The following is an 18,824-nucleotide window of genomic DNA, read 5'->3' on the forward strand; positions in this document are numbered from 1 at the left end:
ACCTTTTGAATTCAGCTCCTTATGGATGAAGCAGCCCTCGGCGAGTGTCCAAAGCCAGGGTTCCTGCTTCTTCTTCCAGAATGTATGCAGAAGTGTGGCCAATCTCTTCATGCGCCGCAGGCAGTTTTTATAGATCTTGTGAGAAGTCCCTGATGGACCAGGAGCTGAACTTGCACGAGCCTGTCTCACCACTGAGCTCACTTCCTCAAAAGTAAAGTCTGCCATGTTTAAATAGGAGCTTGCATTAAGCTTTGGAAGCTGGAAGGAGCATTCCCCCAACGGAAGGTCTCTAATGGGGTCGCCACACTGCAAAAAAAGAAAAGTTGGGTGAACTCAAAATTTCAAGGCAACAAACTTCGATAAAATTTTAAGTTGGACAATTAAACTAAATATTTTAAGTTTTGTTTTTGAGTTTGCTCAACTCTGAATTCCGATTTTTGTCAACTCAACTGTAAGTTGTACTAACTTATAATTTTACATTATAAGTTATAACTTTTAATCCTTACTTCTGCTAACTTCTGCAATGTGCTGAATTGGCACGATTTTAATGCCGCTATGATATGTCAATTTGAGTTAGAATTGATACGCTAATGGCTACTGTAGCTGTAACAAGCAGCGCTGCTAGCATCAGTTAGCCACTAGCATCAGTTAGCCGCTAGCATCAGTTAGCCACTAGCATCAGTTAGTCGCTTTCGCTAATGAATTTCACCGCTTTCCCGCATTTCCCAACAAAGAAATAAGTGTTATCAGAACTATTGTCCCTTGTTGTGAACCCCAACTTAAAGATATAAGTAACAACAACTCACCAACTTGTTTTTGAGCAGACAACTGGCTTCCTTTGTCGTGCTAACCTACATTATTGCCCTAAATGTCAATAATTTATATTTAAATTTAAGTTTTACCAACTTAAATCACTGTTTTAGGTTAAAAAAAATACAAGTTGGCTTTTTTGCAGTGCATGCGCTGCCTCCACACTACCCTCCACCTCTTCCTTGGAACATGTCAGCCTGCCACTTTTGGGCTGCCAGAGGAGGTCAGATGTGAAGCGGAAGGGGTTGCTGAAGAAGTTCTTCCTCTGCCGCCGCTTCTCTTTCTGCCTTCCCCGGATTGTCTCTGCCCTTTGCAGCTTGGGTAGGTTAGCTCACTAAACTGACTTCGTACACAAGTTGTGTTAAAATGATACACAAAACGGGCCTAATGAAGTGGAGTGTGTGTGGACTGAGATGCTGGGTGGGCTGAGACCACAGTGGGGAACACTGTACAAACCTCTTTTAAAAAAGAGAGTTGGAGATCTCCAATGGAGAATTTCACATGGCGCTATTGCAACCATTGCCTTTTTATCTGTTTTTAATCAAAAAACTGTTGTTCTTTTTTTTTTTTTTTTTACAATATTCACTTGTGGGCACATGGAGAAGTGTATAAATTCTGTTTCATTCCAATTTAAAAAAATAATTTATCAGAAATGCAACTTTTTTTCTGATTTCTGTCATTCTAACTGTGTCATTCTGCACAAAGACATGTTTGAGTTGTTCCCACTACTAGCCATGATTGTGCTGATCCCATAGATCTGCAGGACTTATAGATTTATATAGATTGTATATGTTGCAGTGAAATACAAGGACACAGAGAGTAAAATGTAAAAAGAAATGGATTTGGGGTTCAGAGGGTTAAAGCTCAGTAGGTGGAGCTAAAAACCTACAGATGATGTCAGCCGTCATGAAAGTGTGGTTTAGCTGGTAACTAAGAAATCAAATAATTCTGACGAGTAGAGCTTCAGGAGTTTCACTCATTCTGATGAAGGTTAGCGTGAAATAACTCGACTCCTGTCAGATAAAACTGCAGCTGCCAAGGACACATATCAGTGTTCAGCAATCCATATTCTATTAACTCACAGCCATCAATCATTTAGCAGGAATCCCCCGCAGAGCCAACCTCTGTGACCTCTGCAGCCAGCACACCCGTCAGAGACACACGGAGGCAGCGTGTGGCGAGTGGTCCGCAGGACGAACTGGTTTTGAAACCAGCAGCAGGACGTCTGGTTCCTTGTTATCTTCAAAGCTGCTCACGCTCCATTCTGCCAGTTTGTCTCCTCCATGTTCTTAAGTCATGCTGAGAGGAGGATTTTTTTTCTGTAAATTCTGAAAAAGTGAAGCGTCATCCTGTCAGACACAGTTTGAGTTTACTTCATCAGCGTTTTGCTGAAGAACTGTGAGATGCTGAAGCAGAAACTCTTTTCATTCTAACACTGCTGAGCGGTAGTCAATCAGTCAATCAATCAATCAAATTTTATTTATACAACATTTTCCAATCAAATCCAGTATAATTCAAAATGCTGTACAGATTGAAAAAAACAACAACTTAGAATATTTATTAAAAGGACATGGAGATTAATGCATGCTGAGTGATGTAGGAGTAAATAAAATAATAAAAGATAATATATGAATACATGTACACAAGAATTGGAATTTAAAATACGCAATAAAATATAGGTAAAACAGATGTAAATGGTAAATGGACCTGCACTTATATCGCGCTTTTTGTAGTCACTCAAAGTGCTTTACACTACACACTTCGCTCATTAGTTAGTTAGTTCACGTTTAAAAGTATTGGTAACACTTTACAATAACCAACTAAGTAATGTTTATAGATGGTTTATAAACCAATTATTTACCATTTACATATCTTTAAATGTTTTCAACCAATTTCCTAAAGGTATGTGAATGATTTCAAAAGCATTAACATACTTAATATGGTGTTTAAAATGTTAAAATGAGTGCAACTGAAACTATTGATAAACTATTTATTATAATTTAATTGTTTCTTAATTGTAAAGTAACTATAAACTTACATTAATATACCATCTATTTGTCATTTATGAATGATGTAGTTAGTTAAACATTAATAAATTATGTATTTACCATTCTAAATGGTCTATATACAGTTTATAAATGCTGATTAAACATTAATAAACTATCTGTTTACCATTTATAAATGATGGTTATTGTAAAGTGTTACCAAAGTTTTAATATTTCTAGCACTTCTCAGATCCTTCAGCAGTTACTCTACTTCTGATTATTGTTATTATTTTTACCTTTCTTCAGTTATGTTGTGTTTGAGTTTTAGCAGCTAACCTGAAGTGTTCTGGTTGCACAAGATGAGCTAAACAAACATGTTTCCATGCAGTAACACTGTAATGTTACGTATGATAAATGCTCAAGCTGCTAACTGAAGCCGAGGTGTGATAGGAAGGGGATTCTTGTCTTTTATGTGCTCTGATAAAACAAACTGAAATGTCTGCCAGTTATCCAGTTTTCTGCTTTATTTTCCACTGTTTTAAGCTTTTAATCATTATCTCCTCATGGTTTCCACCTTTTGCTCAGCTCTATAAACAGCTCCTAATATTCACAACATTTTCTGGAATGGAAAAAAAGCTTTCAGTTGCTCATTCTTTTTGAATGGAAACCTCTCCGAGCACATATTTCATGTGGTGAGGGACAGACCGGGTGAAACTGAGAGAACATGATGACACTTTTACCATGAACTTTTCTATAATGACATTTACATTGTAACAAACTGAAAGCCTTAAATGCAGAACGAGCAGGATGAAAAACAGCTTCTTTCCCTGGGCTGTCAGAACTGTCAACACTCAGAACTCTCAACACCCACACAGGATAGATTAATTAAAAAGTGTAATAAAACGGACATGTGCAATACAATTGATATGTGCAAAACATACAATCTACCTCATCTATAAATTATAGCATTTTCAGTAGCCATTTATTTATTTTTATACTTCAGCTCTGTATTTTTAGATGTTTTTTACTCATGTTGTTTTCTGTTATGATTATCATAATATGCACCTTATGCAGTGGCACTTTCAATTTTGTTGTATAGTGAACTATATAATGACAATAAAGGCTATTAGATTATTATTAGAATAATTTGACTTGATTTGATTTGATTTGAAACTGAAGTTGTTTTTTTATCCACTAAAGAAGTTTACAAAACAAATATTTTTTTTCCATCACTTCTGAAATAAAACCTGCTCAGAAACTGTCCAACATCTTTCAGTGTCCAGCTTCAGAGATGATTTCACCTGATTACAACCTGAAAACTCTAAACTTTCTAAAACTAATCAAATCAAACTTCATTTATAAAGCACTTTTCATACAATAAATGCAACACAAAGTGCTGTACAGAATATAAAAACAGAGATGCAACACTTAACTGGACACTTAACAATTAACTGGAGCATTAACTGGGATGGTCACTTTGGCTAGCAACAAACAAAAACAAAATGTATCTTTCTTACCTCAGAAAACTGAGCAGCGACTCCTTGGAGTGTCTGTTAGTCCAACCAAACACTGAACAAGATATTTAATGAACAAAACGTTCAAATAAACTGTCATGAAGTGAAAATACAGAAAGGGTCAAAGTTATGAGACCAAACCGCTAAACGTCCTCTTTTATATCTATATAACGTTATATATAACTTTATTGACACGTTGCCATGGATACGCATTGTTCTGCTGATGACGGCTCGCCTTGTTAGTGCCCTGTCAATCAAAGGTAGCCCCGCCCCAAATCATACGATTCTTTATCTTCTATTTTCTTCTAAATGGGGCCATTATTAGAACTATTGACATCAAATTGTCTTGAAGATGATTTTTTACTAGTGATTGAGACCATAGTGTTGTCCTGAAAAAAATTTCTGAGGTAATAAATCAAGTGAGAAGTTTTCAAATTTTGCACTGAAATGAATGGGCAGTTTTTTTTTGCAGCGAAACGTAGCACCCCCTACTGGAATTTTCGGTGGATTGCAGGCTTTATGCACTTCCTGGTTGGCCTCCATGCTCAGACACGGAGAAACCCTCACAGTCTCTCTGTCTCATTCTGTCTCACATCATCTATCTGTCTCTCTGTGTCTCTCTGCTGGTTTGGACTGTGTCCACTGTTTGGTGTCCAGCGGTCACATTGAGGCTTAATTAACTTTTGATTGTGTTTGATTTTACAGTGTCACAAAAACTACATCCCGGTGTGCGGCTCCAATGGAGACACCTACCAGAACGAGTGCTACAGGCGACAGGCGTCCTGCAAACAGCAGAGACTCATCTCGCGGGTGTCCGACGGGCCCTGCTCCGCCGGTGAGTCTGCCAGGAAACACACAGGGTCAGGCAGAGGGAACTGATTGATTGAGTTCACCAAAAAGTGAATATCAACTCTTCATTTATTGATACGGAGCGGTGAGGACATCAGTCAGTGTCTGTCATTTATAATGTTCTTAAAGTGTCTTCGGAGGAAATAATTCACCCGCCGTGCCGTAGAAAAGAAGACACGAGTCAAACATCTTCATTCAGTCCCAGCCATCAGTTTGTCTTCCATCAAATGCTGGAGAGAAAATTATGAAGTGAACTCTTCTGATGTTCGGCACACTTCATCCAAATTTAACCCATAAGAACCCACGGTGACACCCATGTAACAAACACTTTAAATATTCTAGAACAGGGGTCTCAAACTCAAATTACCTGGGGGCCGCTGGAGGCAGTATTAAAATGACCAAAAAATCTAAATTACTTAAAAAAGACACAAAAAAGACAAACAAAATGACTTAAAAAGACACAAAATGACCAAAAAAGACACAAAATTACTAAAAAAAAGGACACAAAATGACAGAAAAAAACTAAATTACTTAAAAAAGACACAAAAAAGACACAAAATTACAAAAAAAGAGACACAAAATGACCAACAAAAGACACAAAATGACTGAAAAAACACTAAATTACTTAAAAAGACACAAAATGACAGAAAAAAACTAAATCACTTAAAAAAGAGACAAAAAACCCCACAAAATTACAAAAAAAAAGACACAGAATGACCCAAAAAAAACCCACATCATAAATATGTTCTGCATGGTTCACTTGGTCTGTGATATATCCCCCATAACTTCCCTTTATGGATAACTGGGTCTGGGTTCTTATGGGTTAACCATTTCTTTCGTTTTCATGGCGTCACAATCAGAAAAAAACGTTCTCCTCCTGCACTGCAAAAAAAACAGATCAAACAGTAAATCTGAGGGAAATGATCTTGCTGCATGGACAGATAATTTACCTTGACAAGATTTCTTAAATTAAGATTATTAAATCTAGAAATGAGCATGTTGAACACTTGAAATAAGAAATTAACTCTTAAAACAAGATAAATTATCTAACACTTGTAAATCTAAAGTTTTTTTTATCTTGGTAGGAAACAAATAATTGTCAGTGCACTCTGCTCGGGCCAGTTCATCGCTGCTTGCAGCTTTAATTTGATCTCTTTTGTACATTTTTTGGTCATTTTGTGACCAAAAGAAGATGTAAAAAGACACAAAATGTCCAAAAAAAAAGACACAAAAAGACACAAAAAGACACAAAAAAGACCAAAAAAGACACAAAAAAGACACAAGCTGCAAGCAGCGATGAACTGGCCCGAGCAGAGTGCACTGACAATTATTTGTTTCTTACCAAGATAAAAAAGAAAAATTTAGATTTATAAGTGTTAGATAATTTATCTTATTTTAAGCGTTCAACATGCTTATTTCTAGATTTAATAATCTTAATTTAAGAAATCTTGTCAAGGTAAATTATCTGTCCATGCAGCAAGATTATTTCCCTCAGATTTAGTGTTTTTATCTGGTTTTTAGACACACTGTGGAAACTAATTTCAGAGCTGATTCCATTAACAAAGATTGTGATTTAAAGTGTTTTCAGATGTTTGAAGTAATGGTTAAAGTGTGCAGCTGATGGTTGTGTAATGTGACTGTAAGTGTCTCACTGTTTTTTTTTTTATTACTCTCTGGGAGTTCACGCTTGTTATATTTTTTAATTGACTGAATATCATACGGCGAGCGCTCGTCCTCGATTTTTCCTCTGAACTCTGAAGAACGTCATCAGTCACATTGATTTCAGAGGAGCAAGCCGGTTAATCAACTGCCAATCAATTTTAATTAGGAGCCGTGAATGGGGGCCGTTAAAATCCTCCCGAAGCTGATTGCTTCCCAAACCGTGGTCCAGGGCCCCTACGGGGTCCTGCAGAGGCTTCAGAAGGGACTCGTTTCTTTAGTTTTACTCACTGGCTCTTTCATGAATCCTTCTTTCACCTTCACACGGACATATTAGGCATTTTAATTCATGTGTTCATGCCTGTGCTAAACATTTAGACTTTATTTTTGTCTCTTAACTAAACATTTACCTCGGTAAAGGTTGAAAATAACATTAATTAAAAAAAATTTTTCCCTTTGTGTACATCAGAGGAATATTTTTAAAGTGCAGGGTAAACAGGAAGTCACAGTCAAAAACTTTAAAGGTCACTGAGATATTCTCCATCAGGAAATGTGACAAATCAAAACAATTTAAATGCAGACAGAGAAGCTGTTTACATGAAGGAGACACAAACTGTTGACTCAAAGTCTGATCAACTCTAAAATATGATTGTGAGCTGGAATATTTTTTTTTTTGTGACCAAATTTTTATTCCTCGAGGTTAGGAATCAGGCTTGTAACTGGAGAGTCGCCGGTTCGAATCCCAGTACGGACAGGTCAAGGACTGACGCCCTTGAGCAAGGCACATGTCACCCTGCACAGCTCCCCGGCGCAGTAATATGCTGCCCAACTGCAGAGGTTGAATTTCCCCATTGTGGGATTAATAAAGTAATTAATCTTAATCTTATTTTAATCTTAAAAGTATGCATTCAAGATTCAATGAAATATAGCACAATAGCACAGCTGTGTGACGTAGAAATACAATGATGATCACCCAAATCAATCCAACCAAAATTAAACAAACACAGAACAATAAACATGTAATATGGAAAAAAGAAAAGAAAAATGAAATGAAAAAGCAGCCCAATGCATGCCTGCCTGTATGCAAAGGGATGCATCCAAAATATAGTGGAAATGATAGACAACAGACCTACATAACGACACAGACACACACACAAAGCTGGAATATTTGCAAAAAAGATAAAACACTAAATGTGAGGGAAATTATCTTGCGGCATGGACTTGACAAGATTTCTTAAATTAAAATGGTAAATCTAGAAATAAGCATGTTCTACACTTAAAATAAGAATTAACTCTTAAAACAAGATCAATTAAAGCTGCCAGCATTGATGAACTGGCCCGAGCAGAGTGACCTGATGATTATTTGGTTCTTACCAAGATTTAAAAAAAAAACTTTAGATATTAGAAGTGTTAGATAATTTAAACAAAAAAAACACAGAACAATAAACATGTAATATGTAAAGAAAAGAAAAGAAAAATGAAAAGAAAAGCAGCCTGTATGCAAAGGGATGCATCCAAAATATAGTGGAGATTATATAGACAATAAGACCTACATAAAGACACAGACACACACACACACACACACACACACACACACACACACACACACAAAGCTGGAATATTTAACTAAAAGCAGTGAGACGTCCAGTGAGGCAGAGTTTATTTCCTCAGACCTGCAGGTTTATTGTTGCACAGCAGCCATAAATCAGAGCTGAGGCACAAACAAAGCGCTCATCAAACAGCCGGAGGACTCTCTGGACTCAGACGTCTCCGTGGGCCGCTCAGGGTTCATATTCTCATCCCGCTCCTGAGAAATGTGTTGGGGAAACGTGCAGCAGCGGCACCGTTGGTGGCGGTCAACTCGATCTGCAGGGCAGTGGCCTGATTTCCCAGGAGGCTCGGCTCGCTGCTCTGCTCTTATTACCCGCCACGCCGGGGACACTCGGCTCGCCTCGCTCCTCCTGTCCTCCTGCAATTTCCTCTCCCTGAGATTTATGCTTCCTGTAATTGTAGCGTTCGGCGGTGGTGAGCGAGGCGACGGCCTGAGTTTCCCCCGAGCAGGAGAGAGGCAGTGGTGTGGCTGCTCTCAGAGCGACGTGGAGGTTAGAGCAGGCAGCAGGGGTCTGATCACAGGTCAGCTGCAGAGCTCAGGGTCTGAACCTCCTCAGGACAGAGTTACTAGTCTGTTCAACTCCTGTTGGAGGAGCAGAGAGACCGGGCGGCCTGCAGCAGAGAGCACGCTTCATTCAGCTGGAATAAATGAAGATAGTCTAGACGGAATTGTCCAAAAAGTGAAAGTGAGGAGCATTTATGGGTACAAGTCAGGAACCGGCCTACTTTACTTATTTCAAGGGTGCTGAATCAAAAAAAAATGGTTCCCAAGCGAAATTTTGAGTGTTTGACCTTCTCATTTGCATATATATGCAAAATACCAACTTTTAAGGTGAAATTAAGCATTATTTGTGTGTTATTATTAAGGCCGACATAAATATTCAATAAATTTTAAATGTTCCAGTTGGTATTTTGCATACATAAATATACATGAAAAAGACACTGAGCCTCCACTATATCCTTGCTCTGACCCTAGACTATAGATCCAGAAACTTAATTTCCTCATTTTTGATTGCCCACTTACAAAAAAACTAAGGGGAAATGGTCCAATCACTGTGCAAAATGGGCAATTGGCCATTTGATATACAAATTAGAAGGTCAAAAACTCAAAATTTCGCTTGGGAACCAATTTTTTTGGACTCAGCACCCTTGAGATATGTAAGGTAGGCTGGTTCCCGACTTGTACCCATAAATGCTCCTCACTTCTTATAGGAGGCCTTTATTCTGAAATCCGTCTAGACTAAGACTGTAAGTCCTGTAACCTGAACTTCTTGGGACACGATGATGTGTCAAGCCGGCTGCACCATTGCTGATCGCTGCCACGCTAATTAATGACACCATTTCCACCGGGCGTCTCAGCAGCGTCCCAGCCGCGGCTCTCCGCTCCGCTGCGGGAGCAATCCGTAGCATTTCTATTTTCTATGCGAGCCGTTAAACCGCGTCAAGCTCAACAGAGCAGATCGCACCAGACAGGACATCCGATACAGAATCAACGTAATTTAATCAAAGCTCCATAAAGTGCACATTTAAATAAAGAAATACCGTATTTCCTCAAATAGTAGCCGGGGCTTCTATTAATAAAAAATCAGTTTGGGACCCAGCTAATAATAGGGGCAGGCTATTATTGGAAGGAGGTTTTTATTAAAAAAAGAAAATCAGAGCAGCTCTGACCGGCACTTTTTAGAGTGTTTTACACAGCGTGCAAAACACAGTGTTTTCATCCAGAATGCAGCTGCTCGATTGGTCTTCAATCTTCCCAAATTTTCACACACAACACCCCTCCTCCGCTCCCTCCACTGGCTACCTGTGGCTGCGCGGATACGCTTCAAGACTCTAGCTCTGGCGTACTCTGCTGCTAACGGTTCAGGTCCTACTTACATCCAGGACCTTGTCAAACTCTACACTCCTGCCCGTCCTCTCCGCTCTGCATCAGCCAAACAGCTGGTGACTCCCACCCTGCGTGGGTCAACTCGCCTCAAAACCACTTCCAGACTTTTCTCTGTCTTGGCTCCCAAATGGTGGAACGAGCTCCCCACCAACATCAGGACCTCAGACAGCCTGTACATCTTCCGCCGCAGGCTGAAGACCTACCTCTTCCAACAATACCTCGGTTAAGTCATGGTCACCTAACAGATATATATATTTAAAAAAAAAAAAAAAAAAAGTTCTTATTCTTTTCTCTTCTTTTCTTCTTTAACATATAGCACTCCTTAGCAATGACAGTTAGCTCTTAAAGTTATGTACTTACTCGATTCCTATGGTCTATGTCTAGTACCTTCAGGTTGAATGCACTTATTGTAAGTCGCTTTGGACAAAAGCGTCTGCTAAATGACATGTAATGTAATGTAACAGCGCATTGTAGCCAGTTACCCGGGTGTCGGCCATATTGGAAGTACTGGGATGTAAACAAACAATGAACAGCTGAATGTTCATTTTAACAGGATTTAAAATGTCTAAACTAGTAAAAAGCCCAGAAGAACGTGTGTAAACAGCTGGACTTTACAGAGAATGACTAGGACAGCAGGAGAAACAACCATATTTACCTACAGTACTAACTCGTGAGGACAAACTTCTAAATACAGAAATCTGTTCCCGTCAAATGATGTTTCCTGAACGGTGTTCTCCGTAGATCTTCCTGGTTGGAGTTAGGATTTCAGTTTAAGGTTAGGCCTTGTAGAGAGAACTGTTTGGGGTTCAGGTAAACTTGGGGTCATGTTAACAACTTAAAGGAGGACTGGTTGGGGTCAGGGGTCAGGGTGGTGCAGGTTAAGGTAAGGGGGACACATATCGACGGGGAACAGACTTTGACATAACACCGGTAAGACACCCGGCTTATAAAAGAGGCCGGCTTTTATTTACTACAAATTGTTTTTACACCCGGTTACAAAATGAGGCCGGTCATTAATAGGGGCCCGCCTTTAAATTGAGGAAATAGGGTATCTTAAATAAATGATCACAGTGTAAATTTGAACTATATTAATATATGCAATATGGTCTAATTCCATATCACATTTAAAAATATATCGATATATCTTTTATATCGATATATAGCCCATTTTGTTTCTTTATTAATTGAAAAAATAATCATTGCACTGCAAAAAAAGAAAAGTTGAAAAGCTCAAAATTTCAAGGCAACAAACTTCGAGAAAATTTTAAGTTGGACTATTAAACTAAATATTTTAAGTTTTGTCTTTGAGTTTGCTCAACTCTGAATTCAGATTTTTGTCAAACTTATAACTAAGTACTAACTTATGATTTTACATTGTAATAACTTTTAATCCTTACTTGTGCTAACTTCTGCAATGTGCTGAATTGGCACGATTGTAACGCCGCTATGAAATGTCAGCTAATGTTGTGACCACAATTTTGAGTTAGCATTGATACGCTAATGGCTACTCTTGTAGCTGTAACAAGCAGCGCCGCTAGCATCAGTTAGCCGCTAGCTTTCGCTAATGACCGAATTTCACAACAAAGAAGAGTTAGAGAGAAGAGTTAGCAGAACTATTGTCCCTTGTTTTGAACCCCAACTTAAAGATATAAGTAACAACAACTCACCAACTTGTTTTTGAGCAGACAACTGGCTTCCTTTGTTGTGCTAACTTACATCCTAAATGTCAATAATTTATATTTCCAAGTTTTACCAACTTAAATCACTGTTTTAGGCCAAAAAATACAAGTTGGCTTTTTTGCAGTGTGGGTGCAGCTTTACTGTTTGGAAAGCTGGTGAAGTTGTTGGACATTAAAGTCAGATGTGGTTTTGTTATTGATTTTCATTCATTCTTATACTGGTGAAGAACAGTTGAGTCCCAACATGTTCAGGTTACAGGAAGCACAGAGGGTAAAGAGAGAACACTTCTCCTGAGTGAAGCATGCTCTCTGCTGCAGGCCACTCTATATCTCTGCTCCTCCAACACAAGTTTAAGGGTAATAACTTCATCTCCGTCAAGATCACCAAAGAGCCACAGAGAGCGGGACGAGGAGCCGATGATGAGGCTGCAGCAGCAGGAACAGAGCTGCAGCGCTTCATTTAACACAGGGTCGGCCATGTTTTCTTCCCTCCGCAGCTTTTATTGACTGCTGGAGGGTCAGCTGATGGGACAAACACTCAGATATTCTCTCATGGAGATATATGGAGTGATGTTTCCATCTGATCTCAGCAGCTCTGCTGGAAACATGAAGCAGCTGTTTGAAAATGATTCACAGAGTCTGAGCCGCTTTTTAATTCATCGACTCTCTGAAGATTATTGATCAGACAGAATTTTTCTCAGAGCTGCAGCTTGTTTTTATCAGCTGGATGGAATTCAATTTAGAGCATGGGAAAACTTCAGTATCTTCTATAAATCTTCTACCTGCATCACATCTTCCTCTCCTTCTTTCTTCCCACCTTTGGGCCTTCCTACCTAATTTTATATCTACCTCCTTTCTTCCTACCCTCCAACCTTTCTTTCTGCCCTGCGTCTTACCTTCATACCTCCTCTTCTTCTTCTGCTCTCCTTCCTTCTTACATCCCTACATATATAGCCTAACAGTCCTTAATCCCTTCCTTCTTGTAACTAAACTACATCAAAAAAACACTTATCTTTATGGAGCATTTTGTCAAAGAATTCAAGTGAAATAGTTTAAATAAGGGTTGTTTCCACTACCGGGCAATACCCTGAATGAGGCGGGTCTCACTCGCCTAAACGCCACAATCTGAATACGAGCAGTCCAGAGCCGGCTTTTGTCAGGACTTTTTTTGTCCCTGTTGAAGAGCAGGGACTTTTTTCTCCCCTGAAAACAGCCTGGTTACTGATTGGATAGATCGCTAAGCAGGATGTGACGTAGTACTCTAAATCAGTTATTCTCAACCTTGGGGTCGGGATCCCAATTGGGGTCGCGAGATGATTTCTGGGGGTCGCCAAATCATTTTGGAAGTCAGCTCTGTCTCCACTGTGTTAAAGTGTTCATGTGTTTTAGTCTTTTTAGTAATTTAATGTCTTTTTTTTGGTCTTTGTGGGGTCATTTTGTGTCTTTTTTTGATCATTTTGTGTCTTTTTAGGTAATTTTGTGTATTTTTCGATCATTTTGTGGTCAATTTGTGTCTTTTTTTAGTCATTTTGTGTCTTTTTTTTTGGTCATTTTGTTTCTTTTTTGGGTAATTTTGTGTCTTTTTTGATCATTTTGTGGTCAATTTGTGTCTTTTTTGGTCATTTTGTTTCCTTTTTTTGGTCATTTGTTTCTTTTTTGGGTGATCTGAACTGTGCGTGTGAGATTGTGTTCAGTGAGTGGGGGTCACGGACAACATGCATGTTAAATTGGGGGTCGCGACTCAAAAAGGTTGAGAACTACTGCTCTACACAACAACAACAACACGCCATTTGTAAAAGCCGGCGAAGCAGTGTTCCCAACTTAGCAACTTTGTTGCTAAATTTAGCAACTTTTCAGACCCCCTTAGTGACTATTTTTCAAGAAAGCGACTGGAGACAAATCCAGCGACTCCTTCTTACTCTTCCTAACTTAGCGGCAGTTAGCTACAGTTAGCTCTGTAGCAGTACAGTGTGTATGTGCTAACAGGCTAACAGTTAGCTCTGTAGCAGTACAGTGTGTATGTGCTAACAGGCTAACAGTTAGCTCTGTAGCAGTACAGTGTGTATGTGCTGCTGCTGCAGGAGGTGTTCACGTAGCGATCTCTGTTTGTTTACAACAAGCACCAGACACTCTGTGCACAGTTAGTGATGCTGTTAATTCACAATCACTATGTTTATGATCAGCAGAGACTCTGTGCATAATAAGGGCAATTTGGTGGCCATTTGATATACAAATTAGAAGGTCAAAAACTCAAAATTTTGCTTGGGAACCATTTTTTTTTTGGACTCAGCACCCTTGAGATATGTAAGGTAGGCCGGTTCCTGACTTGTACCCATAAATGCTCCTCATTTCTTATAGGAGGCCTTTATTCTGAAATCCGTCTAGACTATAGTGGAGACAGGCAGAGTGAGAGGACTTTAGAGAGGGTGTGGCCTGAGACTTTCCCGTTTGACACTTTCCCCCTAGTTGAAACACTATATACTCAGAGTAAAGGCTTCCACACACCACTAGCCTCTGGCTGTTCAGTCTGCAGGTAACACACAGCAGGTAGGGATAAGAAGGCAGGAGGAAAAAAATGTTCATCATGCACTTCCAGAAAAAAAAAAAGTTGAATTGTTGAAAATAAAGTCAACTTTTTGAGTTTGGTAAAGTAGCCTGCAAGCTACAACTTGATTTTCCACAATACGTCTGATATAAGTCTTAAAAAATCACATAAATGACATAAAAACAGATTTTCCCAAACAAATAGTTGTGTCGGGGATTTTAGATCTACTACACCTTAAATATTGTGCTTATTGTTCATTTTATGAAAATCAGGTTGTAGCTGCAGTAACTATTTGATAGAATAATGTTCCTCTGATGACTTATTGAATCTGTGTATATCTTTACAACTTTACCAACACAAAAAAGTTACCTTGTCATTGTCATTTTGACTTTTTTTCTCAAACTGCATAATGAAAAAAATGTCCTCCTATCATTATATTTTCCTCCTACCTGGGCCCGATCCTCTTCTTTAAGAAAATATACCCTGGATCCACATGCTGACCACAGAAAAATGCTCATAATCGAGTGCTGTCGATTATGTTGATTGAATTTTAGTGCTCATTTCGCATTCAACACTACCTCCTGTCTTTTTTACTTCTTTCCTCAGTCCTAACTTTATCTATTTGTAACCTCTTCTGCCTCTGTGTATCCTGATCTCACCTCTCAGGTCTGTTTGTGCTGCTGTGTTAATAGATTTCCCTCCAGAGGATCAATACAACTTTATAAATGTCTTAGATATCTGATATATGTGTTGACTTTCTTCCCATTAAAGAAGAACAAACACAGACATGTTCACTAACTTGTACATTTCATACAGAACATCAAGCACGCTCCACATCCTTACTTCAGACATTTTCAAAGATACAGAAGAAGAGTTTGAATCTTTAAACGATTTTCTCATTTGTAAATGAGCATTATCCACACCCAGGAAGAGGTTTGTCTCTTTTTAAGAGGTGAAAGCAGACTTTCACCTGCTGTTTGAAACCAACTCTTAACGTTTAGTCAATACCACGCTGACAGAATCATCAATATCTCGGCTCACTCTCGGCCCATTTCTGCCTCCTTTCCATGAAAAACAATCTCATCATGACTTTGTAAAGAAGTGCAGCAGCTAAAGGTGAAATTTAATTGAACAAAGCAGCCGGTGTCCATTTCTTAATGCAGCGGAGGCGTGCCAGAACCTCCAAACACTGCGTCCATTTCTTAATTCAAGGTTGCTGCGCCAAGATTTATACTGTCAGAGTCCATTTCCTGATGGAGCTGCAGAGCTGCAGGACGTTTATTCACACCTGCTGCAGCACAAACAGGCTGTTTCTTCATCTGGTGTTTGATATTAAACAGACTTTTCAGGAAAAATATGAAATTTAGAGCATGAATTTCTGCAGACTAATAATGAACCTGGTCTCAAAATGACCAAAAAAAGACACAAAATTACCAAAAAGACACAAATTGACTAAAAAAGACACAAAATGACCAAAAAAAGGAAACAAAATGACCAAAAAAGACACAAATTGACCACAAAATGATCAAAAAAGACACAAAATGACCAAAAAAGACACAAATTGACCACACAATGACCAAAAGAGACACAAAATGACCAGAAAAGACACGAAATGACCCAAAAAAGAAACAAAATTACCAAAAAAGACACAAATTGACCACAAAATGATCAAAAAAGACACAAAATGACCAAAAGAGACACAAAATGACCAGAAAAGACACAAAATGACCAATAAAACACACAAAATTACCAAAAAAGGGAAACAAAATTGACAGTCATATCCCCTGGCTATTGGTTTGTTCCAAGTCACGTGACTTTCAAGGTCCCAGCGGTCAGAATAAAAAACATGGCGGACAGTTCTCTCATTTTTCGTGAAAAATCAATATTTTGACTTAGTTTCTGCATAAAAATGGATTTTGATCACATTTCTAGCGAGAAATATATGTTTTATTTTCTAAATATTCACTCAGTGAATGTACATAATCACTTTGTATGTTGGAATAGCCACGGGATATGACTTTCATTAACTTGCATTGTAGCGAAATCTGTGTCAGTTTCAAGGAAATTTGAGTGATTCCGTGGCTATTCCACGGATTTTGAGTTAAGCGAAATCCGTGGCTATTCCACGGATTCCTGTGAGACCAGGTTGCTAATAATATATGCACTGGTGCTGAATAGTCCAACATTTTCTTCTTTTCAGTGAGTGAGATGAGAAGATAAATATCAGACAGTTTGTGGTTTTATTTCCTGTTAACCAACAGTCGGTCCAGTGACTTTAGCATCCTGTGCCAAAGATGTGGTTAATCATCAGAAATCATCTCCCCATAAAGCTGCAAACTTTCTGCTCCGTCACATTCAACAGAATAAAATAAACAGGGTTTAAAAACCAGAGTACATTTTGTATAAATAACCTGCAGCCTCACTGCTGTTTTCCATCGAGCCTATTTTTAGTTGGTTCTGCTCTATTTAAAGTAAAGAAAATGCTGTTTTATGTTTTATTTTCTGCAACATTCCTTTGCTTCAACCAGTTAGCTGAAGGGAAGCCACAGAATAATGCATACACAAGCAAAGAAACTGTGAAATGATTATTTACACAGAAGACAGAGAGAAAAAATGCATCTCTGCAAACAACAGATATGTTCATTTGAAACTGGATGTAGAATAACGAGCTCTACAGTCCAGCGGGGAGAAAGACGGACAGTTGACTGTCCAACAAACGCTGGACACTCAGGAAACCGGTGTTCGGGTCAGTTTTAAGTAATTTTGTTACAATTTAAAGCAGCTTCAAGAAAATGTAATTTTGTGTTGTGCAAGTGTTTCGTTGAGTACCAGACTCTACAATTCTACAATTCTACAGTGTCATTAAGCAGACGATTTTATCCAAAGCGACGTACAAATGAGAGTTAATACAACACAAGCAAGGATGATTTTTTGGTGATTTTGTTTCCTTTTTTTGGTGATTTTGTGTCTTTTTTTGGTGATTTTGTTTCTTTTTTGGGTTATTTTGTGTCTTTTTTGGTAATTCTGTGTCTTTTTGGTCATTTTGTTTCTTTTTTTGGGTCATTTTGTGTCTTTTTTGGTAATTTTGTGTCTTTTTGGTCACTTTGTTTCCTTTTTTTGGTCATTTTGTTTCTTTTTCTGTTCAGTGAACGGGGGTCGCGGACAACATGGATGTTAAATTGGGGGTCGCGACTCAAAAAGGTTGAGAACTACTGGTCTTAAAAACAGTTTAAAAAGGAAATTTATGACAAATTCCAGAAATAAAGTAGTTAGGAAGGTGATGTGAGCCACTGAAGTTACATAAAAAAAGCAAGTTACAGATAAAGTCGCTTACTTTTGTTTTCACACGCATCCATTCAGCTCCCCCACCTGTCACATCCACCATTTAAACTCCACATCACCGTCAATCATTACTACTACGCCAGCAAGATGGCAGCAGCAGAAGGAATTTTTAAAATGTAAATATGAGTCTTATTTAACTGCCTGTACAAACGCCACATTTTGTTGTTTCTGAGGGGAAACTGTCGTAGAAAATCTTTAAAGAAAAACACTTGACGACCAGGTAGATTTGAATTGCAGCCTTGTGAGGGATTTATTTTATGTATCGAAAACAGATACAGATGCCAAAGGTGACAGACAAATCCAAAAATCAGAGCAACACTGAAAAAGACAACGCCTTGTCTTGTCTTTTTAGTTTGCAGGTTTGTGTATCATTATTTCTGCACTGTAAAACCCAATGCTGCTTGTTTGTCATTATAACTCATTTTTCCTTTTCAATACAACAAAGATTTGTGCAAAAAGTCATTTTAACTTAAAATACTGAGTCAAATAGCAAGATTACTCTGAGTTAACTCCATTGTCTTCGTTGTCTTGACATAAAATTCTTTCGCAGCATAGACACTCAAATATTTTAGTTGAAACAACAAGTTGGTTTTACAGTGTGTGTAACTAAACTTTAATGTCCTGTAATTTCCTGTTATGTTCCACTTTTGATATAAGAGCACACTTGGGATTTCCTAAATCAGAGCTGTTCAGTGTGGTCTAGAGCCAGATCTGAGTCTGTCCACCCTGAGCTGTCTGAGCTGAAAGAGGTTCTGGAGAAGCTGCATGATTTCGTCTGAATACATAAGAATCCAGCCTGATTGCACCGTTTGTTTTGTTTTTTAAAGATTATTTTTTTGGGCATTTTACATGCTTTATTGAAAGCGAGAGACAGATAGAAAGGGGGTGACAGAGGGGAGGACATCCGGCAAAGGGAGCTCAGGCCGGATTCGAACCCGGCTC

At 38.5% G+C, this 18,824-nt stretch overlaps 1 protein-coding gene across 1 annotated transcript in view; it reads left to right on the forward strand.

Annotated features, from left to right (window-relative positions):
* Positions 1–18,824, forward strand: part of tmeff1a (transmembrane protein with EGF-like and two follistatin-like domains 1a) — a 128,343-nt gene that overhangs the window by 62,577 nt on the left and 46,942 nt on the right. Inside the window, exon 3 of the mRNA XM_059345337.1 lies at positions 5,015–5,144. Within this exon, the coding sequence (XP_059201320.1) occupies positions 5,015–5,144 (130 nt within the window). The remainder of the gene's footprint in view (positions 1–5,014; positions 5,145–18,824) is intronic.

The sequence above is a fragment of the Centropristis striata genome, chromosome 11 (assembly GCF_030273125.1).
Source record: "Centropristis striata isolate RG_2023a ecotype Rhode Island chromosome 11, C.striata_1.0, whole genome shotgun sequence".
Taxonomy (NCBI): Eukaryota; Metazoa; Chordata; class Actinopteri; order Perciformes; family Serranidae; genus Centropristis; species Centropristis striata.